The following is a 24,938-nucleotide window of genomic DNA, read 5'->3' as shown; positions in this document are numbered from 1 at the left end:
AAAAACTACCAGCCATGTAAGTGGAAAATAGGTGGTTCCAGAACCTAAGCTCACTACACCAACTAACAAAAGCCATCTGAAAACATGAAAGAGAACCAGTAGCTAATGAGCTTTTCCAGCGCCAAGAGCTCGGAAGTTCATGTTTGCCCTCTGAAAAGGGTGGACTTATATCCATGATCTTTTTATTCAGTTTTCCGTACAAAGTGGAGCCACTCACTAGAGATCATGACTAAGACCGCTGAAAAATGACCTTACACTGATATAATTCCGAAAGCTACCCCATCATCAGAGTTGTAGTGCAATCTATAGTTATTAACCTGCTAATATCCATCTTAAGCTTAGACAGTTGCAATCAAAACAATCCCGAATCTATGGAATGGCTTCCCTCAGATATCCTCTCCCTTGCCTTGCTTGCCTGCAATATCATGGAATCCAAAGCAAATTAATTACAGCCATATCTTGTCCAAAAAACAATAAGAGCATCTTCATCAATGAAGAGACCTTTTATTATTCTTGAACAGGCCACATATCTTTTAAATAGATAGCATTGTCAAAAACTCAAATCTGAGTAAAGATCACTTTGATAATCCACATTCAAGCAACGATCACCTCTTTTTCCCAGTTGATGCAGCTTGTGATGATTGCTAGAAGAAGAGTTTGCACGAAAGCACCGCTTTGTATTCCAATCCAAAGGCCCATTCCCCTTATCTTCACCCAGAAAGCCAGAATGATTGCTATGGGGATTCCACAGAGATAGAAAGCACCAAGGTTAACGAATGCTCCTACATGCTGCCACCCACATCCTCTAGCAACTCCTGATTTAAGCACCAATCAATCAGGAGATTCCCGAAAATTAAAATAGCTAGGTGTGAGAAGTATATTGACTATTGTCAAGATATTGATTTTTTCATAGTTGCAATGATGGAGAGAAGAGAGAGACCAACTATGCAGTGAATTACCTGAAAGACTTGCTTGTAAGCTGTCGAGGATGACAGAGACACATACAAGAGGAGCCATTCTCATGACATAATTCACAACTTCCTCGTTGTTGCTAAATAGGTGGCCGAAAACACGTCTACCAGCAAACAGGCTTGTGCTGATAATGCTCATCTCTGCTATCACAAGGGACATCATGGCATAAACTGCAAGCCAAGCTGCCTGTGGATTTCCTGCTCCTAATTCATTTGAGACTCTCGTGCTACAATTATAAAGCAAAGAGGACAAGTTGTTAAGAGTTATTATAGTGAAAAGCTTTATGTTTCTATTTTTTTTTCCAGCCCATAAAGTATACTTTTTACGAACCTCCCAGCACCGCCAAGCCCATAGGGTATTGTGTAGAGTGTTGAAACTGTGGATAGACTGTCAAAAAAAAAATGATTGAGAAAGTACTAGTGAATCATATTGAATTATTCTACTGGGAATCTCTTGAGAAGAAAGTTATGAGCTCCTTTGACGAAATATGCCAGGTCATTATGTTCAAGCTCTTGTTTGTTCTCTAGTCGACATTTACAGAGAAACTATTTACCACACGGATAAAACAGAAGTTTCGAGTTTTGGATTTGGTAGAAGCCCGGAGAGCAAAATAAGCAGCTCATATGACCACCACTCTAGACTGCAAATAACACAGACTAAATACCATCAGATATCTCAAATAAAATCAAAATAGGAAAAAAAAAAAAAGGAAGGTCCTTTAGAGTCCTATGGTAATTACCAGACCATCAAAGCAGAGGGAACAGCAAAGCGAAAGAACTGCCCTACCCCATGGAACAGTTCCGTTGAGATGGACCCCCACGTCTTTGTGCACACAGGCGAGAACTTAATGTACAGCACGAAGAAAACCACATTCACCCAATATGAAATGCTAATTGCCAGTGCTGCCCCAAGATTCCCAAGCCCTGACTTGAACACCAAGATCCAGCAGATTGGGATGTGGAAAAGGAGGGTCCCAATGGAGCTCATAAGCATTATAGCTACTAGGCTTTGCATTTGAAAGAAGCGAATGAGAGGCTGCAGGATGGCGTAAGCAAAGAGGGAAGGAATCAGGTACTTCATAAATTTTCCAGCTCCATTGGAGATCGATGGGTCTTGGCCTGCGAGGATGAGGAGTTTCTCAACATTGAGCCAGAGGAGACACAATGGAAGGCAGCAGAGGTTGAGACAGAAAATGGCAGTTCGGGTTTGGGTCCCTAGTATGAGGAACTGCCCGGCTCCATAAGCTTGGCCACAGAGTGTTTCCAGGGCACCTGCCATTCCTAACTGAGTTTTTTCTCCAGGTATGTTAGAAGATAATTATAAGTTCACCATTAGATCGGATCAATCTAGGAGCCCAATAAAAGTCTTCAATGAAAAAAGGAAATGAAAAAGATTAAGGTCACACTCGATTCAATGGAATGAATCACCATAGAGAATAATGGCCAACAAATTTCTTTGTACAAAGCTCATCCCATGTTGACATTCAGTTTTCTGTCCACGCAAGCCCGAAGACTGAACTTGTGGGCTATACATGCATCCACAATGGATCTCCAATTAAAGGTAAAGTAAAGAAATCAGGAAACTGAAACAAGTTAAAGTTGAGGTTTTAAATTTATCTATATTATAAAAACAAGCTTATTTGCTTAATCCTCAAATTTGTTCGTCATTTGCTTAAACAAGCATAACTGTGTATTTGGTACCATTGGTTGTTCAAAAGGTTGATCTGCATCAGATATATGTGTCTAGTAAGTAATATCTGTTCACCCTTTATTTAATCAATTTAGGCCCCCTTTAATGCAATTCATTTAGATGAATTAGATATGTTAGTAGCGTTAAGTTTAATATTTGGTGTTTTCCACCATTGACTAGTTAAATAGACATCAACATACTGCCCAAGGCAGCTTTATTTTAAGCTTAGGGTCAAAGATATAGACAAAATGACAGAAATTGAAGGATTAAACAAATCAATAGCCCAAAAATGTATATTATCACAATAATAATTGTCATGATCAGCAGATATCGCTTTCTTGGTCTACAACTACTTCCCTCAAAATGGATAGCTTCTGTAAACTACATGGTTTTACTTACTAAAAGATATCTGGTGGCAAGGTAAGTTTGATTCATGTGGATGGAAGTGGCAACGAATATGAGAAGAACAGCTGTGGTTGAGGACAATCAATCAGCTTATAAAGAGGACACAAGAAAGTTCAAAAGCAAAGAAAGATCATAGTGAACACACGAGAAAATGTGGAAAGGCCCACTTCGGCAGGAACATGGAAGATAAGAAGCAATCAGTAATCACATGTTTCATGTGGTATGATCGATTCAACTGGTTGATCATGTCAAAGTTAGACCCATGGGTATATTGTGGTCTAACTTTATGTACGGTAAATTGTTCAGGAGACGTACAAGGAGGCTGAAGCCAGTGACGCTGGAGAAAGAGACGGCAATGGCAGTGCTAGAGAGGGCAAGCTCTCCAAGGTGGCCGACTATCATGATGGATATCACCTGCAGCATGTACTGAGAGAAGCTCACTGCCACCATGGGCCCGGCGAGATAGCCCACCCTCTTCACCTCTTCTGCAAATGATCCCAGGCAACTTCTCCATGACTCTGTTGCTGCTGGTGCAGCTGAGCTATGACCGTGAACATCTACTTCCTTGTCTGCAGCTTCCTCTTCATCTCCATTAATTCTGGAAACGTTCTTAATCAGCAAGGTCTCCTCCATCACCCTTTCTCCTTGCGACTTGCAAGAGAGGCAAATACCAAGAGACAGAGAGAGATGGAGAAATATGTAGAGGAGGCCCAAAGCTTATTTGTATATTGACAACGTGAAATGATAGTAAGAGTTACAAATATTGTTTTCCAATGTGCACCACCTGATATTGGAAAGTCCAATGAATTTCGACTTATCGAGGTTCGAGCCCGGTTGGCCCACCAAAGGATAAAACTCTCCCAATCGTGAATTTTCGCCATTTATATGACTCAAACCCAAGGTCTTGTTTAAGGGAAATAAACATCGACCCACCTAAATCAAATGGCGTTTGCAGAGTTACAAAATTTACAAGGGCCTGGGTTTGACTTATTCTTCATCTTTCTCTCCATTTATTTTTCCCATGTTGTCTTGCCAAATTGGATAACATTTTAAATAGTCATTCTTGACAGGCACGTGGTATGAAATAATCAATTTAATTCTCTCATTATATAAGTGTAACATCCCAAATTTCAAGTGCTCTACACATATAATTTTTATTTATATTTTTGACATATTCATCGGATTTCATTAATAAATTATTACATACTTTTCTAATTTTAAGTAGATATAATTATCAAGTTAACTTTCCATGTGTCATCATATCTTTCAATGTTGTTAACTCATCCAATTTTAAGCTGCCACTCATCCATCTTGATTAAAAAGCCATGCCTTGCCTTTCCTTAAATTGCTTTTTTATTCATTCTTCTCTGCCATTTTAAGTTGCACGACCAAGACGTACAGAGAGGAAGGGCGAGTTTTATGTTAAACCGGAGGGGACTGAGAGGAAGAAGAAAATGTGAGAAAAATTCTAGAAAAATAGAATACGTTCGTTATTTGATATTTTGGAATTCGGGAGCTTGTCACAGTGAGTAACCTATTCCTATTTGATATTTTTATCGTGATTATAATTAGTTATTTAGAACTGTATTTTCATTACCATGTCAATGTGACAGATCATGCATGTATTTTTATGCAACCGATTACAATATTTAGAAATGAGATAGTGAGGTTTGAGTTGTGTAACTAAGATTAATGAAAGTTAATGCGTCTTGTGGCACCCTGAGCCAGTTGTAAGCCGACAGCAGGAAAGGACTACTTGGAGCAGAGAGGCTGCCAGTGAGACCACTGTGGTCGAGAGCTGGGAAGGAGCACAGGGACGATATGAGTTCTGGAGGTCTCGATAATATTTTTGTGATATTATTGAACTCGTGTTATGATCCAGCTAGTTTAGATTGTGGTTATTCACTAAGCGTCAAGCTCACCCCCAGATATATTATGTCCGTGTCTTACAGGTCGAAAAGGCAGTGGAACTATGACATTTTGTCGGGACTTTTACGCATCAAGATTGTAATTTTATGAGTATTCCTTTATATATGGAAATTCATGTGTTTTTATCGACTTTTATCGTATAACATTTTTTCGGATTTTACAATAAGTTTGATCATACGATTGTTCTCAGTCACCTCTACTATTCTCCAGTTGGTTGTCAGCCATGATCCCTTGCATGCACTTAAGAGAACAGAACTAATCATACCTACTGCAATTGTTCATAAAATGATTGATCAGCGGAAACACAGAGAGAGAGAGAGAGAGATGAGGTGAACTGTCGAGTAGAAACATATGAGGAGGCTGAAGCCGGTGATGCTGGAAAGAAAGACGGCAAAGGCCCTGCCAGAGAGAATGATATCATAAGTTCTGTTGTCCATTTTGGCAAGAACTGATTAATTTAAGGGATAGATCACATCCAGGTTCGTTTATGACTCATGCGGAAAATTGTTCGAAAGAGAATATATAGAACAGTGGAGGAAAACAGAGAATTATGGAAGAGAATTTTTAATATACGAAGATGATGAAGCTGCTGACACCGGAGAGAGTGAGAGTGATGGCAGTGCTCCAGAAGGCAAGCTCTCCCAGGTGCAGCCGAGCCATGAATGCCATTGTCTGCACCTTCTTCATCTTTATAAATCCCGGGTACGTTCTCTCCATATTGTTAGCTTCCTCTGCTCTCTCATGGCATTTACTGGACCACTCTCTCTCTAGCTCCCATTATCTATGTGTATTGTGTATTATTTAGGAAGATATAATGGAAGACAGAGACTTGAGATTTATGATTGACTTAAATTCATTTACCAATTATTGAATAAGCTTGTTATTTATTTATTTTTTTGAACGTTTTCTCGTCAAATTGGATGTGAATAAGCCTGTAAGAGGGTTTGGAAAACCGGGTTGCATCTTCTGCTATGGCAAAAAACATTGCTTTATCGTCTTGGATTTAGACAAGAAAGAACAAAAATGCACCATCTTACACATAGTTCTGTTTGAATTAAAATTTTTTTTTAACTTAACTCAACTCCACTTATCTTCAATTTAACAACACAATTATTACTTTTCCCCCCTTTTTTTAATTTTTTTAACTATTCAATTCAATTTTTAATATTAAATTCTCTCAACTATTCATTATTTTTTCCACAATTCAATAACACAATCATTACTTAATTATTACTTTATCTCAACTATTCATTACTTTTTCACACTTTTTCTCATAATTTAACAACACAGTCATTACAAACCAATTAAAACTAAAATTCAACTCAACTCAACTATAAAACCAAACACATAGCTGCAGTTCTCTTTCTTCTGACGTTCTCTTTCGGTGCCTTTAGTTATTGCTTCTTATATATAGCAGTAGTAAAACACGTGCTTTGCACGTGCAAGTATTGCGTTTGCAGGATCGGATAAGGCATCAATTTAGTGATCAATAATATATAATTATCTTCCAGGAGATGCACAATAATTTAAATCCATAATTATTGTCCCGTTCCCAGTATCTTGGAAACATAACAGGTCTTACGGAATCAGAAACATGAATTCTTGAACAAGCGAACTGACGAATGACGATAAACTGCAGGAAGTACTGCAGACCATAGGCAAGCGCATTGTGCAGGACAAATAACAATTTTTGGATCATCCGATGTGGCAAAGAGATCGACACAAGTAAACTTTGCACTCGAACACCTCATCTTAACAGACTGCTGATAAATAAATGAGACGACGAGGCATATAGGTATATTATGTATAAAGCAGCTGCAGCGCTTTAATTAACTCCATCTCCATTTCGTGATTTGTGAGATACAATCCGGAAATACAAAAGGAGACCAGCTGAAGTATCTGAAGTAAGCTGAAGTATCGGAAGTAAGGAAGAAGTAATAAATAAGATCCAACTCACAAGGCAACACTATGCACCATTAATTTGTTTATAGGGTAACATATTATTGAGATATGTTATCCCATATGGAAAAATTGAGAAAGAAACCACAAGCTTATATGAGGCTTGGGTCCAGCAATTTATCAGTTTAAGCTGTTGGGTTGCAAATGGGCTCAAGTCTGTAGAGGCCCAAATGGAAATTTTACATGGTATCAAAGCGGGCTACGCTTTCGCACACACGTGTGGGCTCACATCATGCCAAGTCTAGTTTTGCGTCTCATCTTAGTCCGGCCCAAGTGTGGCCTCATTATCAATTATCCCCCTCCTCTCACTCGAGGTGTAAGAAGAATTCCACCTCGTGATTACTATCAGCTCGAGTTTTTAGGTTGGACATGAACCCAATCGCTTTTAAGTCCAGTGATATTTTACATGGTATCAGAGCGGATTATGCTTCTGCGCGCTTGTGTGGGCTCACATCACGCCATATTCAGTTTCGAGGTAGCCAAGAGTGCGCCTCATGTTAATCGGGCCCAAGAGTGGCCTGGTCCAGTTCCGAGGTAGCTAAAGGTACACCTCTAGTTAGGCCCGAGTGTAGAGCTCGAGGCTAGTTTGATATTTGTCCCCCCTTGCACGAGCACGAAAGAGGAAGTCTAGCTCGTTGTCAGTTGTTAAGGACGAGTGTTTAAGGGCACGCGGCACGTGTTGGACCACACGTTACCACGTGAGGGCAGGTGTTGAAATACGTTATCCCACATGAAAAAATTGAGAAAGAAACCATAAGCTTATATGAGGCTTGGGTCCAGCAACCTATCAGCTTAAGCTTTTGGGTTGCAGATGGGCTCAAGTCTGTATAGGTCCAAGTGAGAATTTTACACATATCAAAGATATAATTGAGGCTGGGGAGTATATCAAAATATGTTCATATTAAGAACTCATGTGCGAAGCAGGATTCAGTTTGCCAACAAAAGAGATGATCGGGAAAAGAAAAGACCCGAACAATCATCCCTGGTCAATATGCAAGTTGCACTAGAGTATACCCCGTGAAAATATGATGAACCGACTGTTCACTTCTTTAGATTTCAAAACGCATAATACATGAAAATGTATGGCAAAGCAGTTTCATTTCCTTCATTTTCCTCCGCACTATTTCCTTCATTTTCCTTCACACCAACTGTCAAAGGCCATCTAAAACCTGTCAGAGGACCGGCAGGTGCATGAGCTTTTTCTGGCACCAAGAGTTCGAAAGTTCCATTTTGCCTTTCGATCATTCCTCAACATTTAGTATTTTGTGCACTGTGGAGCCTTTACAAGAAGTTTCACAACTTAACTCAGCAAAAAATGACCTTACATTTGATATAACTCCACAAGCTACACATCATTAGTATCATTGTACTGCAATATATTATTATTAATCTGCTTATGATTACAAATCTGTCTTAAGCTGTAGAATTACCTGTAGTCCCTCATATATTCTTAGAAACGCTTCCCTCATATATCCTTAGAAACGCTTCCATCATGTATCCTCTCCCTTGCCTTACTTGCCTGCATCATCATAGAGATCAAAGCGAATTAATTACTGACAGAAATTCACCGAAGTGCCCTTTCTTATTCTCAACAGGATGCATCTTTTGAATAGACAGTAGACGACATATTAGAAAACAGAACTCATAGTAATGATCACTGTAATCCCACAAAAATTTAAGCAACGATCTTTACCTGTCTTTCCCAGTTAACGCAGCCGGTGATGATTGCTAGAAGAAGACTTTGCACGAAAACACCAGTTTGTATTCCAACCCAGAGGCCCATTCCCTTTATCTTCACCCAGAAGGCCAAAATAAGAGCTATTGGGATCCCACAAAGATAGAAAGCACCAAAGTTAACGAATGCTCCTATATGCTGCCACCCGCATCCTCTGGCTATTCCTGATTCGAATACCGATCGATCAGATTACCAAATTATTTGAATAAATGTAAGGTTCGCCGTGGAAGAGAGACCAACTATAAAGTGAATTACCGGAAAGACCTCCATGTAAACTATCGAGGATGACAGAGATACAGACAAGGGGAGCCATTCTTGTGACATACTCCACAACTTCCTCGTCATCGCTAAATATGTACCCGAAAGCACGTCTACCAACAAACAGGATTGTGCTCACTATGCTCATCTCTGCTATCGCAAGGAACATCGTGGCATAAACCGCAACTCGAGCTGCTCGTGGGTTTCCTGCTCCTAATTCATTTGACACTCTCGTGCTACAAGTGGAATGCGAAGAGGACTAGTTGTTAGAGTTAATATAGGGAAAAGCACTATGTTTGTTTTCTGCTCATGTCCCTATTCACCCATCTCAATTATCACCAGTAAAGTATAGTTTTCACCAACCTTCCAGCACCACCGAGTCCATAGGGTATTGTGTAGAGTGTTGTAATTGTGGATAGACTGTCCAAAAGCAAAAGATGATAACAAATAGACAAATTATTAGTGAATTATTAGATACAATTGTTTCAACTATTGGGAAGCAATCCTTCTTTTTAGGTACGATATTATTCATGGGGGTTATGTTCTAGTCGACAGTCACAAGAGAAACTACTTACCATATGGATAAAACCGAAGTCTCAAGCTTTGCATTTGGTAGAAACCCAGAGAGCAAAATAAGCAGCTCATATGACCACCACTCCAGACTGCAAATAACACTACATATTATCAGATATCTCAAAATAGACACACAAAAAAAAAAATATATATATATATATATATATATTATATATATATATATATAAAGGGTCCTCAGAGTCCTATGACAATTACCAGAGCATCAAAGCAGAAGGAATCGCAAAGCGGAAGAACTCCCCCACCCCACGGAATATTTCCATCGAGGTGGAACCCCACGTTTTTGTGCACACATGCGAGAATTTAATGTACAGCGCAAAGAAAACCACGTTCACCCAGTACGAGAGACTAATTGCCAGAGCAGCCCCAAGATTCCCAAGCCCTGACTTGAACACCAAGATCCAGCATATTGCGATGTGGAAGAGAAGGGTCCCGATGGAGCTCACAAGCATTGGACCCACAAGGCTCTGCATCTGGAAGAACCGGATGAGGGGCTGAAGAGTTGCATAGCCGAAGAGGGAAGGAACCAAGCACTGCATGAACTTTCCGGCTCCATGAGAGATTAAAGGGTCTTGGCCTACGAGGATGAGAAGTTTTTCAACATTCAGCCAGAGAAGAGACAAAGGGAGGCAGCAGAGGTTGAGACAGAAGATGGCCGTTCGCGTTTGAGTCCCGAGTATGTGGTATTGCTCAGCTCCATATGCTTGACCACAGAGCGTTTCCAGCGCACCCGCCATTCCTAACTGTGTTTAGTTTTTCTCCAAGTTAGACAATACTTGTAAGTTCACCATAAGAGATGCAAAAGATTAAGGCCATAGTAGATTCGACGGAATGGAATCGCTATAGGGAATTGTGGCAAACACATTTTCTTTGTGAATTGTTCATCCGATGTTGATACTGGTTCTCTTTTCTGTCCATGCAGGGCCTGAAGGCTGAACTTGTGGGCTATTTATGGCTCCCTGGTATATGTCCAATCAAGGTGAAGGCAAAGCATCGATGATTAATTTTATCTCTATTTGCTTGATCCTAAAGTTCTTCATTTTTCAATGTTCGCCTTAAATAAACTTATAAAACACTGGGTCTGGCATGCTCGATCTCTAAATGGGGTTGCTCTGCACTAGGTATGTATGTGTAGTGATCGATTTACTTTTGTCAAGCACACTTGGCTGACTGTAATGCAATTTATGTCGAATAATAGTATATGTTAATGATAATAGTTGGGGAAGTTTAACATTACATGTCTTCTGTCATTAACTAGTTGAACAGACATCCATAAACATCAGCCTCAGTGCCCAAGCAGCTTTATTCTTAAGCTTACAGTTAGAAAGATACAAACAGACGGATAGATATGAAAGATGCACACAAAATTCCATTTCCTGGCCTTCTTTGTAACCAAAAAAAAAAATTTGTAACCAAAAAAAAAAGATGCGTACAAATAATTCATAATCACCCAAAAGTTGTATCTTATCTCTAAATAACGATTTTTCATGATCAGCAGAGATTGTTTTCCTGGCCAACAACTCAATACGGGAAAATCTTCTTAAACAACGTAGTTTTGCATTTACAAGATATCCAGTGGTAAGTAGGTGGTTCACGTGAATGGCAAATAATAACGAATATCGGAAAAACAGCTGTGGTCGAGCATAATCAATCAGCTTACAAAAGCAGAAACAATAAAGTTTCAAATGATCGAGAGCATAGGAGAAAATGTGGAAAAGCCCACTCTGCCAGTTTCAGGAACATGAAGGATATCAAAGAACAAACAGTGATCACATGTTTCGTGGTGTGTGATTAGTTCAACCTTTCAGTCAAGTCCAGTTATATTCATAGGTATATTGTAATCAAACTTTATGCACTTTAAATTATTCAAAAGAAGAGAGGAGTTAAGGTACGAGGACGCTGAAGCCGGTGACGCCTGCAAAGGAGACGGCAATGGCAGTGCAAGAGAGGGCAAGCTCTCCGAGGTGGCCCACAATCATGGTGGATATCGTCTGCAGTGCGTACTGAGAGAAGCTAACGGCCACCATTGGCCCGGCGATGGAGCCCACCCTCTTCACCTCTTTTGTGAATGAGCTCAAGCTAATCCGTGCCGCCGCCGCTGGTGCTGATGCAACTGAGCTATGAGTGTGATCATCGATTTCCAGCTTTATTGTTGCTTCCTCTTCATCTCCATTATTTCCGGGCACACTCTTTATCAGCGAGCTGGTCTCCTCCATCATCCTCTCTCGTTGAAATATATTGAGAGACAGAATTGAGAGATATATAATGGTATATATAGAGTTTAAAGCTTCGCCTATGGGAAATGGAATGTGAATCAACAGTTACAAATATTATAGCAATGGATCGGTGATTAACTTAGTTACCATAAACAAAAATAACGGCTAATTAAGTTTTTCTCATTTTTTCAATATTTTCTTGCCCGATTGGATAAATCATTAGTAGTCATTTTTCACAATTACCTGCTGTGAGAAACAATAAATCTAATTTTCTCATTATGTAAGTTTGGTGGATTCCTGGTAATTTATTTAGTAGTAAAGTAATTCCCAACATTTATGGAATCTACATTACCATTCAAGTGGGAATTTGAAAGTGTGAATATGGATTGCCATGTCCCAACCAAGCAAAATCAAACATGGGAGTCTTGTTGGCCCAAGGAATTTAAATCAAGTTTCCTGACAATCCACTTGGACTCCCACGTATTGGTACGCCACCTACAATCACATAGAGTATTCTCTTGCACTATGTTTGTCGGGTTGGGAATTAGCATGGGATGGGATTATATGGGATTTTAAGTCTCATGGGTTAACAATATCCTTATCATGAGTTTGGGGTAGGCTTAGGTTAAGGATTAGGATATTAAAGTAAAATTACTAAAATATCCTGAAAATACATATAAACGGAAAGGGAGGCAGGGGCAGTGGGAGGCCAACGGCTAGCCACTACCACCTCGAAGAGGTCGCTGGCCTCGACGGGGCAATGGTGACTGGCCATCGGGACCCTACTGCGCAGAATCGAACAAGATTAAAAAGGTTATCGGTGACCTTGATTGGGGCGATGGTGGCCCGATGTCGGGCCATCGGGCCCCTATGGCCCAGAATCGAACAAGATTGCAGAGGTTACCAGCAACCTCAATTGGGCGGTGGTGGCCGGCCGTCGGACCCCCACCACCACTCTCTTTGCCGCCCTAGGTGAAATTCTTACCTGGCATGTTTGGAAAATTTGAGAAGAGGTCAAGGGCATTTCCGTCTTTTTACTTAAATTAATATCCCACTCCAATTTTATCCCACCCCTTAATGGGATAACTTCCTTAATACTTAATCCAACCTTATGCCAAACCCAAACCCAATCCTAGGGAGTCCCAAACATATAAGAAGAATTTTTCAAAATCCTATCCCTACATTTATCCCTTGACCACCAAACATGGCCTTGCTTATCTGCAAGGATCCGGGCATGTTGTTAAGAGAACAAGACTATTACCTATCTATATAAGTGTATATATATATATATATATATATATATATATTTTGAGCTGAATTTTTATGCCGTTACATCATGAAAAATATGAAACGGAACTCTCTCGCGATATCACATCATTAATTATAAAGTAAGGAAATATGTAAATATATAGATGTCATTTACATTGTATAAAATATATATATATATATATATATCACATATTCTATATAAGAAATGTATTGCAATGCTATATTAGTAAATAAGTCCAAGTGTATTTCTATATTATACTATAAGATATAAAGCTATATCAATCAGGAACTATACATATATTTAACTATAAAATCCCTACTCCATGCGAATATTTGTGCCTCTCCTCCAAGCCCTATGCAAAGGTCATCAAATATTTATTTTCTTATATGATAGTTTTTTAAATATTGACTGAATTATTTTATAATATCTAGATTGATTATAATCTTTATTATTATCGTCATATATATAATATTTATTAATTTTAGAATATTGGTAGCATTAATTTTGGTCATTTATTATATATATGGACATTTATTTTCTTTTGGAGAGAATATCAAATATCTATTTATTATATATAATATTTTCTATAAAATTGTCTTAATTTATAATAGCTATATTGACTGTAATCTTTATTATTATTGTCTGTATGTAATATCTATTCATTTTACAATATTGGTAGCATTAACTAGGGTCATTTATTATATATATAGACATTTATTTTCTTTTGGAGAGAATCTCAAATATTTATTTATTATATATAATATTTTCTATAAGATTGACTTAATTTGTAATATCTATATTGACTATAATCTTTATTATTATTGTCTATATGTAATATCTATTCATTTTACAATACTGGTAGCATTAATTAGGGTCATTTATTATATATAAATATTTATAATTCAAAAGAAAATTAATAATTTTCTCAGTAAGAATATATTTATCTTTTCAAATTTAATTTTCTTATATATCTATTTTTCTTATTACTTCAATTTCCTAAAACAAATTTTTTTTTGGGTGGACAAAACAATTATCTCATATTACTTAATATGCAGCTACCGCAACATTGAATCAAAAACCGCTATTTCATTGATAAGTTTTAGTTATGATAATGATTGGAGAAAATAATTAATTTTCCTCGACTATGTACGTTATAATTCTCTTTTCCAGCTATTTACTTTCTTGAAATAATTATTTAAGATTTTAAGTCTTTCTATATTTTAAAACCGATACATTACTTTTTTTGGCTTAAAAATTATTTTTCCATTTCAAAGGCTATAATTTCGATAGTTTTACTTTTCTAGTATGTGCTAGGACACGAAAATCCTACTTAGAATATCAAAACCCTGATTTTGGATTAAAGAGCAGTGATCCTCCTATAAACTCATTTAATTTTCAAGTGAAATAATTTCTAAAACAATAAATTTTTTTAACTTCATAATATATTATTTTGAATATTACTTTCTATCAAGAAATTGTTTTTTCGTTAGAATGCCCGGGCTCTCTCACCAAGTTTTAATTATTTATGAAGTTATGGAACGACAAAAAGATAGAGATAGAGATGTGGCGAGACCTCGAGTAGAAACATATGAGACGCTGAAGAAAACGATTTCGTAAGTTTTATTGCCTTTGGCAAATATTAATCCAAATGCCAGAATACTAGCTATCGTCCTGCCGAACCAACATAAAGAATCAAATTGCACTTCATTTATATGAAAACATATCAAAATTTAACTGAGGCTGGGGTGTAATCAAACAGGAAATTAAGTTGACACCATGAATTCACACACATATGACTTAACGGCCGAAGAAGTGACTTAAAGAAAAGTTATACAAAACATGCCTCGAGCAGAGCCCTTGCACACAACCACTTGGTTTTTGCAGATTGGAACTTTGGAGTATCCTGTGAAAATCTTTAAGAAAACGAATTGCATCTCCATGTTCATCACTTCCTAGGATTCAAAATCGCCATCTAGTATTCATCTAGGATTCGGAAAATGTTGCCCATAGGGAATGCGTGTGAATGAGGTCAGTCTGGGATCCGGAGGATCGGGTGGTGGAGCTGGACTGATCCTCCATTTCCTAATATTGGTAACCAGAAACTGCACACCGGCTTTACAGGAAAATGGCAAGTCTAAAAACAGAAGCAAGTTAATCAAGCAGGTCAATCCCACTATTATCTCTCTAGTTCCTAAAAAGTCTAATGTTGAAACAATGAGAAATTTTCGTCCCATCTCTTGCTGCAACAGCAAAGAGCAAAGAGCATCGTTTTTACAGGCCGGGACAAGAAAGGACTAAATGACACCGTCTTATGTCAACTGATCAAAATAGAACTACTGTGTCTTTATGTTACATGGGATTGGGTCATATTCTGAGATCCCAAGAAAACCAGCAACTAAACTCTCAGTCTTTAATTATATCGCATCTGCATTTCTCTTTCTTTCGATGTTTGCTTTAGGTGCCTTTAGTTATTAGTTTTTACATATACTGTCTTAAAAAGAATTCTTCGGCAGAGCGCTGTAGGAGCTATGATCACTCTGCCAGACCAATATTCAGAAGTGAGTACCCTTCATTTATAAGGTAACATATGAGAAATCTAATTGGGGCACAGAGGTGTACATCAAACAAGAAACTGCATTCACATCAGGAATTCATAGGTATGAGATTCATAAATTAGACAACCAAAGAAACAGCTTGAGTGAAAAGGTTGACAAAACATGCCTCGTGCCCAGCATGTGCGCGCAAAGACTGGCTTTTGAATATTGGACTGTGCGAGTGACCAGTGCAAATCTGTGAAATATGAATCGGATGTCCATGTTGACTTCCTAGATATCTGAATCGGCACCTTCAATTCCTAGAATTAAGAATCTGTGAAATATGAATTGGGCCAACAGCTTGGGAGTTCATATATATTTTCATCTCAAATTGGTGCCAAAAACTTAGGTGTATGGTCTTGTTTCTTGCTCCGACCATTCTTTGGAAATCGGTTATTTCATGCGAAATGGAGCACGACTAGTTAGAGGGAAAAGGATAATAAATACAATCACTGAAAAACAACGTAATTCCACGGGCCAGCCATTTTCAGGTTTTTGTAATTGCAGTGCAATTCGCCAAACAGCTAATCATCAGGAATTTGTCTGAAGCTTACAGATTTGCAACTAAGACAAACCAGAATCTGCAGAAGGGCTTCCCTCAAATATCCTCTGCCTTGCGGTTCTTGCCTGCAACATCAAGAAGACAAAATAAATTAATTATAGCTAGAACTTGTCCAAATACTAGAGCCTTTGTCAACAAAGTGACCCTTTTATTACTCTCGAACCAGAAATGTACTCTAAACTGATAGTTTATTTTAAAACTCAATTTAGATAAAGTCACTGATAATATAGAAGTTTAGGCAAAGATCACCCGTCTTCCCCAGCTAGTGTGGCTGGTGATGAATGCTAAAGAAGAGTTTGCACAAAAGCACCACATTGTATTCCAATCCAGAGGCCCATCCCCTTCTCTTCACCTTAAAGACCCAAACGAGAGCTATCAGAATCCCGCAGAAATAGTAAGCCCCAAAGTTTACCAATGCTCCCACGTTCTACCACCCGCAAACTCTATCAACCCCTGCATCAAATACATATCCAGAAAAATATTCTCTCAGAATTCTATATCCCGTGACATTAAGGTTAGATATCTTTCCTAATAATATGTGGCTTTAGTTGCACTGATGGAGAGAAGACAAAGACATCTTAATGTGAATTACTGGAAAGAGCTCCTTGTATGCTATCGAGGATGACAGAGAGACAGACTAGGGGAATGGTCTTGTGACGTAGTCCACATCTTCCTCATCATTGCTAAATATGTATCCAAAAGTATATCTACTGAAAAATAGGCTCTTGCTCACAATGATTGTCTCTACTATTGAGATGAACACAGTGGCGTACATAGACTGCAACCCGAGCTGCTTGCGGGTTCCCTGCTCCTAATTCATTTGAAATTCTCGTGCTACAATAGAACTCGAAGATGAGGACTGAAAAGATTGAAGATTGACTCAAGTGTAATTTCCTGCTAGAAGATTGAAAACTCAAAGTGTCTTTTTTCTTTTTTTTGGCCAAAGCCTAGATAGTGAATTGGAAAAATACAGAATGTTGCCGGGCTAAAGTGAAAACATAGAAAGAAAGATCAGGACAACTCTGGAAAGATGTGGAAACACAATCAACTGGACTAAAAATACCTAAAATACCTATATATATATATTATTTGGGGTAATTACACTGGTGGTCCAAAAAGTTTCACTAATGTATCAAGTTGGTCCAAAAAGTTTTTTTTGCTACTTGATGGTACAAAATGTTTCAAAAGTGTAACATGATAGTACAAACCGTTATTTCACCATTGACACCGTCAAGCGAAGCTGACGTGGCCGACACGTGATTCTGATATGTTTTTAGGAGTTGGTGGAACGTTACATGATGGTTCAAACTCTTTTGAAGTTGTCACTTAATGGTCCAAAATATTTTACAAATGTAACATAATGGTACAAAATATTTCTTTAATTAACTTAAAGGTCCACCCATGTTAATGGCGAGATGACGACGTCAATGGCGAGATAACGGTTTGTACTATCATGTTACAATTTTGAAACATTTTGTATCATCAAGTAACAAAAAAAACTTTTTGGATCAACTTAATACATTAATGAAACTTTTTGGACCACCAGTGTAATTACCATATATATATATATATATATATATATATACTTGTATGTCATTTCTTCTCAAGAGTTGGTTTGCTGCCTTGCAGTAATCTTGACTGGATTGAGATTTTCTATTTTGGTGTGAATTATCCTTGTTAAGTTGTATTTCATCATGAGAAATCCATGGATAGATGGAGTTGAAAATAATAAGCATATATATATATATGTTGGATGTTCTAACTGTGCTTACAATTTATAGGAGCTGAAGAGACCGAGACTATACACCCGGAAGGCTCGACTCGTTAGTTATCATTTTGGGGGTCTTTGTGAGTATTTTATTCCACTATAGAATGAAACTAAATCTTAAATTAATTATATCAATGCTTGTTTGAATGAGGTAAGTTGAATGAAGATAGTATGAGGATTTTGAGGATTTACGAATTCGGTTAATTGTGGTGTGGTGATATTGTTGTTTATAGCCATGAGACTGCTGATCCGGCAGTATATAAATAGGACGCCTAGACTGCTGATCCGACGGGATACAAAAAAGGACGCCTGGACCGTTGATCTGACGGGATATAAAATGGATGCCCAGACTCCTACTGTCGAAGGATAACAGGCAGCCCCCGCTTATGAGAAATCAAATGAGGAGTTTGTGGATATGAGTGCGGGGTCACGGTACCGTCGAAACTATGTCTCGAGAATTGCGACCTTATGGCTACTATTATGTGTTGTTTAAGAATGATTGCTTGAGTTATGTAATATTGATTTGGCTAATAAGAGAAAGGTTCAAGGCTGAAAAATACGTATATATATCATTAGAAATTTTGAAGTAAAAGATATAACTGTAATTGTTGATGTGAATGCATATACAAGTTTAATACTTCATTTTATTGTGGAATTTGATATTCACTGAGATGCAACATACTCCATATATATATATTTTCAGATGAGCTAGGAGCTAGACTAGTCGCACAGGATAACTTTTTGGACAACGGGGATCAGTGTGGAGGATTTTTGCAGTTAGGCCCACTCATAGTATAAGTAGTAAGTTATGATAGAATGCTATGATCATGTTACGACCTAAAACTTTTGTTTAGTTGTTTAGAGTTGTGGTTGAGGAAAAAAAATACTTTGTTGAGATGTATATATTTATTAGAACCTGCTGAATTGGTAATATGTTTTTGGAAGATGTGGGAAGCAGGTTTTATATAAATAGTTTATGTGATATTGGATATTGAGGAAATACAAAGGAAATTCTGTTGAATTTTCAGGTCGTGACAGAATGAAATCTGATTGGGAGGCCAACAACACTATTCGATTGATAAACGAGGATTGTTGTTGATGCGAACGCACATCATGCAGATCAAATTACAACTTAGAAAATTTGTGTGGCAATTTAGGAGCAACCAATGTGCCAAGGACTTCCAAACCCGAAAAATAAAAATGTACGTGCCAGCACCTCATTCTAGAGTATCCATATAATGCAGCAAGAAGATAGAGGCTTAGTAGCTGAAGACCTTCAACTCCATTTCCTTTCCATAATAAGATTCAGGAAAGGAAACGAGACGTCCTGAAGTATCTGATCTCAGAAAGAAGGAACCAAAGCAAATCCTATCTCGAAGCAACGAAACCCGAATTACTGATTTTTTTCACAATGGCCGAGACAAACTAAACTAGAAGAGGCCAGGGGAGAGAGGATCTTGATTTAGGGGGCAGATTCCCTGGCGATCTTCTCTGCCTTGGCAATGACCGCCTTGATTCCTCCAACCGTGTAAAATGATTGCTCAGAAAGATCATCGTACTTCCCGTCCAACACTCCCTGTTGAACCCCCTAAAAGAGAAAAATGTTAACAGCAAGTTACGCAGTTTCATATTCATGACAAGGGAGCAGGGTGTAAATGAGACGAAATTATTCGCGAACGATTCAGGCTCGGCTCGACGAAAGCTCAAGTTCAGCTTGCTCTTATTAAGCTTGGGCTCGTAAGTTAAACGAGCCGAGCCGAGCTTAATGGTATTCAACTCGTGAAGCTCGCAAGCCTAAACGAGCTATTATTATTATTATTATGTAAGATATTGATTGTAGCCCTTTTATTATCGAAACTCTAATTGTTTTTCATATTGTCAAATGTAATATTTTAATTGAACTCGATGTGATTTGAATTTGAGTACTATCAAATTGTAATTGGTAATTTTGAATTATATTTCGCATGACATTGTTGTTTTATAAATTAGTTTATAGTCCTTTTTTTTTTGGACTAAACAAGCCCAAACTCAAGCCTATGCCCGAGCCCAACTTTTCTACTGAACTTGGTCCATTGGCCGAGGTTAAACGAACCGAACCTGAGCTTTTGACTTGTCTGACAAGCCAAGCTCAAGCTCGGTCTTTTAGGCTTGAGCCCATAAAAAGCTTGGCGAGTCCAAACTTGAACCTTGTATTTTCGGGCTCGGCTTGACTCGTTTACACCCAAACAAGGGAGCACATAAATTGGAGAGGAAAAGAAAGGATGCAAGGAGAAGGAGCATCCGACCTGAAAGCTCTTGATGCTCTCCTTCAATTCCATGTACTTCCCAGGAGCGCCCATGAAGACCTCAGCAACATGGAAAGGCTGGCTCCGGAAATGCTGAATCTTACGAGCATGAGCCACTGTAAGTTTGTTAATTTCATTATCTTGCAGGTCCTTGTAGTTTGAAAGGACCTTCTGGACTCCACGGGCAGTGTTGTAGTGGTCCTCATCTAGGAGATCGACAGCAGGGTATTATTCTTATGTCAGTTTTTTCCATTCGCATAACTGTTTTCTCTACAAAGGGATTTAGGAAGGATTACTATACCCATCAGTCCATAACCATCTATAACCCGTAACCCGAAACGAGCTCAAAGTTTTTGAAATACAGTGTCCAATTGTCTATTTGGATCCTCTCTTTCTTGACCTGCGATAGTGATTTGAATAGCTCTTCTTTTACGGGATGAATGGCTCATTTGTTGATGGACTGAACAGTTACCTACATGTTGTGTGGACTCTTTTTTCGTCAAAGTCGAAAAGAACAATAACCAAAAGAAGCACCTTCACCTCCTAGACTTTAGAATATTTGAAATACGTGTGTGGCATCCTCACTTCCTGGACATCAAAATGGGCACCTGGTGGGCCAACAGCTTGGAAGTTGATATATTTTTCATCGGAAAATGGTGCCAAAAACTTATGCGTGTGGCCTTGTTTCTTGCTTGGATCTTTCTTTAGAATCATTTATTTCATACAAACTAGAGGAAGGAGGATATTAACCACAATCACCGAAAAATGAACCTGACATTAATACAATTCCACATGCCACCCATTCTCAGGGTGGTTGTAGATATGATTTCTAATCAGCTAATCATCCGGAATCTGTCTCAAGCTTCAATATATGAAACTAAGACAAACCGGAATCAGCAGAAGAGCTTCCCTCAAATATCCTCTCCCTTGCCTTTCTTGCCTACAACATAGTGAAGATAAATCGAATTAATTATGGTTATAACTTGCCCAAAATACAAGAGCATCTTCTTCAACAAAGTGACCTTTTAAAACTATTGATAGCTTAACTCAAACTCAATCCAGAGAAAGCTCATTGAGATTATCAAAGTTTAGGCAAAGATCACCTGTCTTTCCCAGTTGATGCAGATGGTGATGATTGTTAATAGAAGAGTTTGCACGAAAGCACCACTCTGTATTCCAATCCAAAGGCCCATCCCCTTCATCTTCACCTTAAAGGACAATATAAGAGCTATCGGTATCCCACAGAAATAGTAGGCCCCAAAGTTTACAAATGCTCCTATGTTCTGCCACCCGCATCCTCTAGCAATACCTGTATCAAGTACATATTCATCAAAGATATTCACTTAGAATATGAAGCGGCGTGACATTAAGGGTGGATAATATGGAGAAAAATACCAACTTTATAGTAAAATACCAGAAAGAGCTCCTTGAAAGCTATCGAGGATGACAGAAAGACAGACTAAGGGAACCATTCTCGTGACATAGTCCCTGACTTCCTTATCATTGCTAAATATGTGTCCGAGCACATGTCTACCAACAAATAGGCTCGTACTCACAATACTTGCTTCTGCTATAGATATTATCATAGTCGCATAGACTGCAAGCTGAGCTGCTCGTGGATTTCGTGCTCCTAATTCATTTGAAACTCTCGTACTACAGTCAAACAGGAAGAGGAGGACTAATGTTAGAGTTAATATACTGAAAAGCTTCAATTTTTTTATTTTTTTATTTTTTTATTTTTGGTCTTTCTTTCTAGTATAGGTATAGTTTGCCAACGTACCTTCCAGCAGCACCAAGTCCAGAGGGTATTGTGAACAGTGTTCCAATTATTGATAGACTGCTCAAAAATGAAGAATCACATAATTAGCACATTAGATACAACTGCTCAACTGCTGAGGAACAATTCTTGTTCGTTGCTCCATACACAAAGTATGTCATGGAACCAACTTACCAAACAGATAAAACAGAAGTTTCGAGCTTCGGATTTGGCAGAAGCCCAGAAAGCAAAACCATTAGCTCAAATGACCACCACCCGAGACTTCAAACAACAATATATACCGTGAGAGATCTTAAGCAAAAATCGGAAAGAAAAGGATCTTTTGAGTCGTCTATCAATTACCAAACCATCAAAGCAGAAGGAACAGCCAAGCGTAAGAAGTGCCCCACGCCACTGAACACTTTTGTCGAGATAGGGACCCACGTCGTTTTGCACACAGACAAGAACTTGATGTACAGCATAAGGAAAACCACATTCACCCAATAAGAAATATTCATTGCCAGAGCAGCCCCGAGATTCCCAAGCCCTGACTTGAACACCAAGATCCAGCAGATCGGGATGTGGAACAGGAGGGTCCCGATGGAGCTCACGAGCAGGGGACCGACTAGGCTCTGCATTTGGAAGAACCGGATAAGGGGCTGGAGGGTCGCGGATGCAAAGAAGGAAGGTATCAGGAGCTTCACAAACTTCCCAGCCGCATGGGAGATTGAAGGGTCCTGGCCTGTAACGATGAGGAGTTTCTCAACATTAAGCCAAAGAAGGCACAGCGGGAGGCAGCAGAAGTTGAGACAGAAGATGGCAGTTTGGGTTTGGGTCCCAAGTACGTGGAACTGCTCAGCTCCATAAGCTTGGCCACACAATGTTTCTAGTGCACCCGCCATTCCTAACTGTGTTTTTAAACACGGTAATTAAGTTAGAACAATTTGAAGACATGCATAATTTCACCATTAATTCGGCGAAGTCTGCGAGTGCAACAGAATAACTTCATATCAAAATGGAAATGGAAAAGATTAAGGGCGTGCGTGATTCAAAGGAACTGATTCGCCATACAGATATGACAGAACTAGACTGGTTTCTATAGCAATCCATTCTAACTATATTCTTTATGTCCAAATCGACAAGGCAAATAAATGTTATTTTCAAATATCTCATCTAAACATTGACATTGATTATGTCTTCTGTCCCTGCATGGCCTGAAGACTAGATTTTGAGTTATTTATGCCTCCATGGAGGGTCTCCAAGCAAAGAGAAGGTAACCAATATATGGCTCCAAGAAGGATTGAAATTCATAAGCTGGCATTGATATCTAGCAGTGAAATGAGTACTGCATTTTTCTATTCAACACGTTTATCCTGGAAACTTGCCCCACTTTGATATTGAAATGGCCCTCCCCTGGAAACGAGGGAATTGCCTTCTCGGGCTAAATTTATATGCTATGCAAATAAAGGAGGTTTTAATGTTTGTTCCAACATTGACTATTAGAATAGACATCCCCAAGGTTATACACAAAGATACAAACAAAGTGACAGATGCATACAACTCACACAGTCACAAAAATGTAATGTTCTATTTTATGAATTAATGGATGGTCTTTACTAATTATGTAATCCTTATCACTAAATAATATATATATTTTCCAGTCCAACAAGTACTTCCATCAATGTAGAAATTTTCTCTTATTTATTTTCAGTGTGCACAATCTGGTATTCGGAAGCCCAATGGACTCTAACTAATATAGGATCGAACAAGATCGGCCCGCTATGGAGTAAAACTCTCCCATCATTGTTTGTTATTTATTTTGATAGCTGGGAAATTGCAATTTTCTTTGCAGAGCCGAGTTTTTCCTGTTTCCTGGTAAGATGAGTTTGATTAATGTTAATGCCAATGGTTACAAAAATAAGAAAACAGTAGCTAAGTACAAGGAAAGACAGCAAACGGCAGTTCAGGAGGAGAGGAAAATAGAAATTTGGAAAAGAGATGAAAGATTACAGAAAGCAACATCTGAAAATGAAAGGCCTATTTTGGCAGGAATTGAAAGACAACAAAGAGTTGGCTGCACCCAGGTTCAGTTTTAGAACTCGTAAATTGTTCAGGAGAGAATAGAAAAGCAGAGGAAAATAGAGAAGCTAACATACAAATATGCAGATGCCGGTGCTGCCAAAGAGAGTGACAGCGATGGCAGTGCTAGAGAGAGCAAGCTCTCCGAGGTGGCCGACCATCATGAGTGCTACCACCTGCAGCGCATACTGAGAGAAGCTTACTGCCACTATGGGCCCGGCGAGGTAGCCCACCCTCTTCACCTCTTCTGTGAATGAACTCATTCTCCTCTTCCATGATGTCTGAGAATCTTCTGCTGCTGCTGCTTCAGCAGGTGCAACTGAGCCATGAATATCATCTTCCTTGTGTGCAACCTCTTCTTGACCTCTGTTGATCCCTTGCACGTTCTTTTCTGTATCGTTGGCCTTCTCTGTGTCTCCCATGGCAATTACTGTGTCAATCTCTCGGGTTCCCATTTTCCTTGCGAGAGAGACAAGAGTAGGCCAAGTTGTGTATTAGGACAAAAGTTAGATATATTAGACTATAGGGGACTTGGGACTTGGGGCTTGGGACTCAGGATTTGACTCATTTACCAAAGATTGACTAACTTCTCTCTCCATCCTCTTCTTCTCTCCACATTTTCATGCCAATTTGCACGTGCACAAGCCTGTAAGGGGATTTCACGAACCGGTGTCTCTAGTTATTGCAAAGAGCCCTGCTATTCCCGGCTGGAATTTAGACAGGAGAGGACCAAATCGCACCATCTTATGTCAACAGATTCGATGTAGTATTACTGTTACTTACGTTGCACAGCATCTGGCCAAGAGCCAACAATGAACAGTTCTTTCTGACGTTTTCTTGGGGTGCCTTTTAAAAGGTTTAACCCACAAA

The 24,938-nt window shown here is 38.7% G+C and overlaps 4 protein-coding genes across 5 annotated transcripts; all 4 read right to left on the bottom strand.

Annotated features, from left to right (window-relative positions):
* Positions 1–85: 85 nt before the first annotated feature.
* Positions 86–3,801, bottom strand: LOC116210495 (protein DETOXIFICATION 12-like). Its single transcript, XM_031544377.1, has 7 exons — positions 3,382–3,801; positions 1,712–2,256; positions 1,526–1,612; positions 1,303–1,359; positions 960–1,198; positions 610–815; positions 86–415 (listed from the first exon to the last, which is right to left on the bottom strand). Exons 1-7 carry the CDS (start codon positions 3,697–3,699, stop codon positions 353–355), a joined length of 1,515 nt encoding a protein of 504 aa, XP_031400237.1. The 5' UTR covers positions 3,700–3,801; the 3' UTR covers positions 86–352.
* Positions 3,802–7,880: 4,079 nt separating this feature from the next.
* On the bottom strand, positions 7,881–11,929 carry LOC116210498 (protein DETOXIFICATION 12-like). Of its 2 annotated transcripts, XM_031544382.1 has the most exons (8): positions 11,431–11,929; positions 9,737–10,281; positions 9,523–9,609; positions 9,311–9,367; positions 8,945–9,183; positions 8,648–8,853; positions 8,385–8,473; positions 7,881–8,123 (listed from the first exon to the last, which is right to left on the bottom strand). In XM_031544382.1, exons 1-7 carry the CDS (start codon positions 11,755–11,757, stop codon positions 8,420–8,422), a joined length of 1,515 nt encoding a protein of 504 aa, XP_031400242.1. In that variant the 5' UTR covers positions 11,758–11,929; the 3' UTR covers positions 7,881–8,123; positions 8,385–8,419. The 2 variants fall into 2 exon arrangements, with proteins under 2 accessions (XP_031400242.1, XP_031400241.1); XM_031544381.1 differs by lacking the exon at positions 7,881–8,123 and having other exon boundaries at positions 8,260–8,473.
* A 7,481-nt stretch (positions 11,930–19,410) lies between these two features.
* Positions 19,411–20,538, bottom strand: LOC116212233 (ATP synthase subunit beta, mitochondrial-like). The gene is made up of 3 exons (XM_031546800.1): positions 20,535–20,538; positions 20,234–20,439; positions 19,411–19,524 (listed from the first exon to the last, which is right to left on the bottom strand). The coding sequence occupies exons 1-3, from the start codon at positions 20,536–20,538 to the stop codon at positions 19,411–19,413; spliced, it is 324 nt and encodes a 107-aa protein (XP_031402660.1).
* A 327-nt stretch (positions 20,539–20,865) lies between these two features.
* LOC116211411 (protein DETOXIFICATION 12-like) lies at positions 20,866–24,874 on the bottom strand. Its single transcript, XM_031545779.1, has 7 exons — positions 24,146–24,874; positions 22,353–22,897; positions 22,185–22,271; positions 22,014–22,070; positions 21,648–21,886; positions 21,337–21,542; positions 20,866–21,173 (listed from the first exon to the last, which is right to left on the bottom strand). The coding sequence occupies exons 1-7, from the start codon at positions 24,521–24,523 to the stop codon at positions 21,111–21,113; spliced, it is 1,575 nt and encodes a 524-aa protein (XP_031401639.1). The 5' UTR covers positions 24,524–24,874; the 3' UTR covers positions 20,866–21,110.
* Positions 24,875–24,938: the final 64 nt, after the last annotated feature.

Source organism: Punica granatum, chromosome 6, assembly GCF_007655135.1.
Source record: "Punica granatum isolate Tunisia-2019 chromosome 6, ASM765513v2, whole genome shotgun sequence".
Lineage (NCBI taxonomy): Eukaryota > Viridiplantae > Streptophyta > Magnoliopsida > Myrtales > Lythraceae > Punica > Punica granatum.
Note: the sequence above shows the minus strand (reverse complement) of the source record. Positions and strands in the feature narration are given on the sequence as shown.

What these genes read in the sequence shown, in the direction of transcription:
- LOC116211411 (XM_031545779.1), bottom strand. Translation starts at nt 24,523, where the DNA reads ATGGGAACCCGAGAGATTGACACAGTAATTGCCATGGGAGACACAGAG. An exon ending in CCTTCTGCTTTGATGGTTTG is followed by an intron (nt 22,272 to 22,352) that starts GTAATTGATAGA and finishes TGTTGTTTGAAG; the next exon opens with TCTCGGGTGGTGGTCATTTG. An exon ending in GGACTTGGTGCTGCTGGAAG is followed by an intron (nt 21,887 to 22,013) that starts GTACGTTGGCAA and finishes GTTTGACTGTAG; the next exon opens with TACGAGAGTTTCAAATGAAT.
- LOC116210498 (XM_031544382.1), bottom strand. Translation starts at nt 11,757, where the DNA reads ATGATGGAGGAGACCAGCTCGCTGATAAAGAGTGTGCCCGGAAATAAT. An exon ending in CCTTCTGCTTTGATGCTCTG is followed by an intron (nt 9,610 to 9,736) that starts GTAATTGTCATA and finishes TGTTATTTGCAG; the next exon opens with TCTGGAGTGGTGGTCATATG. An exon ending in ACTTCGGTTTTATCCATATG is followed by an intron (nt 9,368 to 9,522) that starts GTAAGTAGTTTC and finishes GCTTTTGGACAG; the next exon opens with TCTATCCACAATTACAACAC.
- LOC116210495 (XM_031544377.1), bottom strand. Translation starts at nt 3,699, where the DNA reads ATGGAGGAGACCTTGCTGATTAAGAACGTTTCCAGAATTAATGGAGAT. An exon ending in CCCTCTGCTTTGATGGTCTG is followed by an intron (nt 1,613 to 1,711) that starts GTAATTACCATA and finishes TGTTATTTGCAG; the next exon opens with TCTAGAGTGGTGGTCATATG. An exon ending in CTTACAAGCAAGTCTTTCAG is followed by an intron (nt 816 to 959) that starts GTAATTCACTGC and finishes TGCTTAAATCAG; the next exon opens with GAGTTGCTAGAGGATGTGGG.
- LOC116212233 (XM_031546800.1), bottom strand. An exon ending in AGAGCATCAAGAGCTTTCAG is followed by an intron (nt 19,525 to 20,233) that starts GTCGGATGCTCC and finishes GGGGTTCAACAG; the next exon opens with GGAGTGTTGGACGGGAAGTA.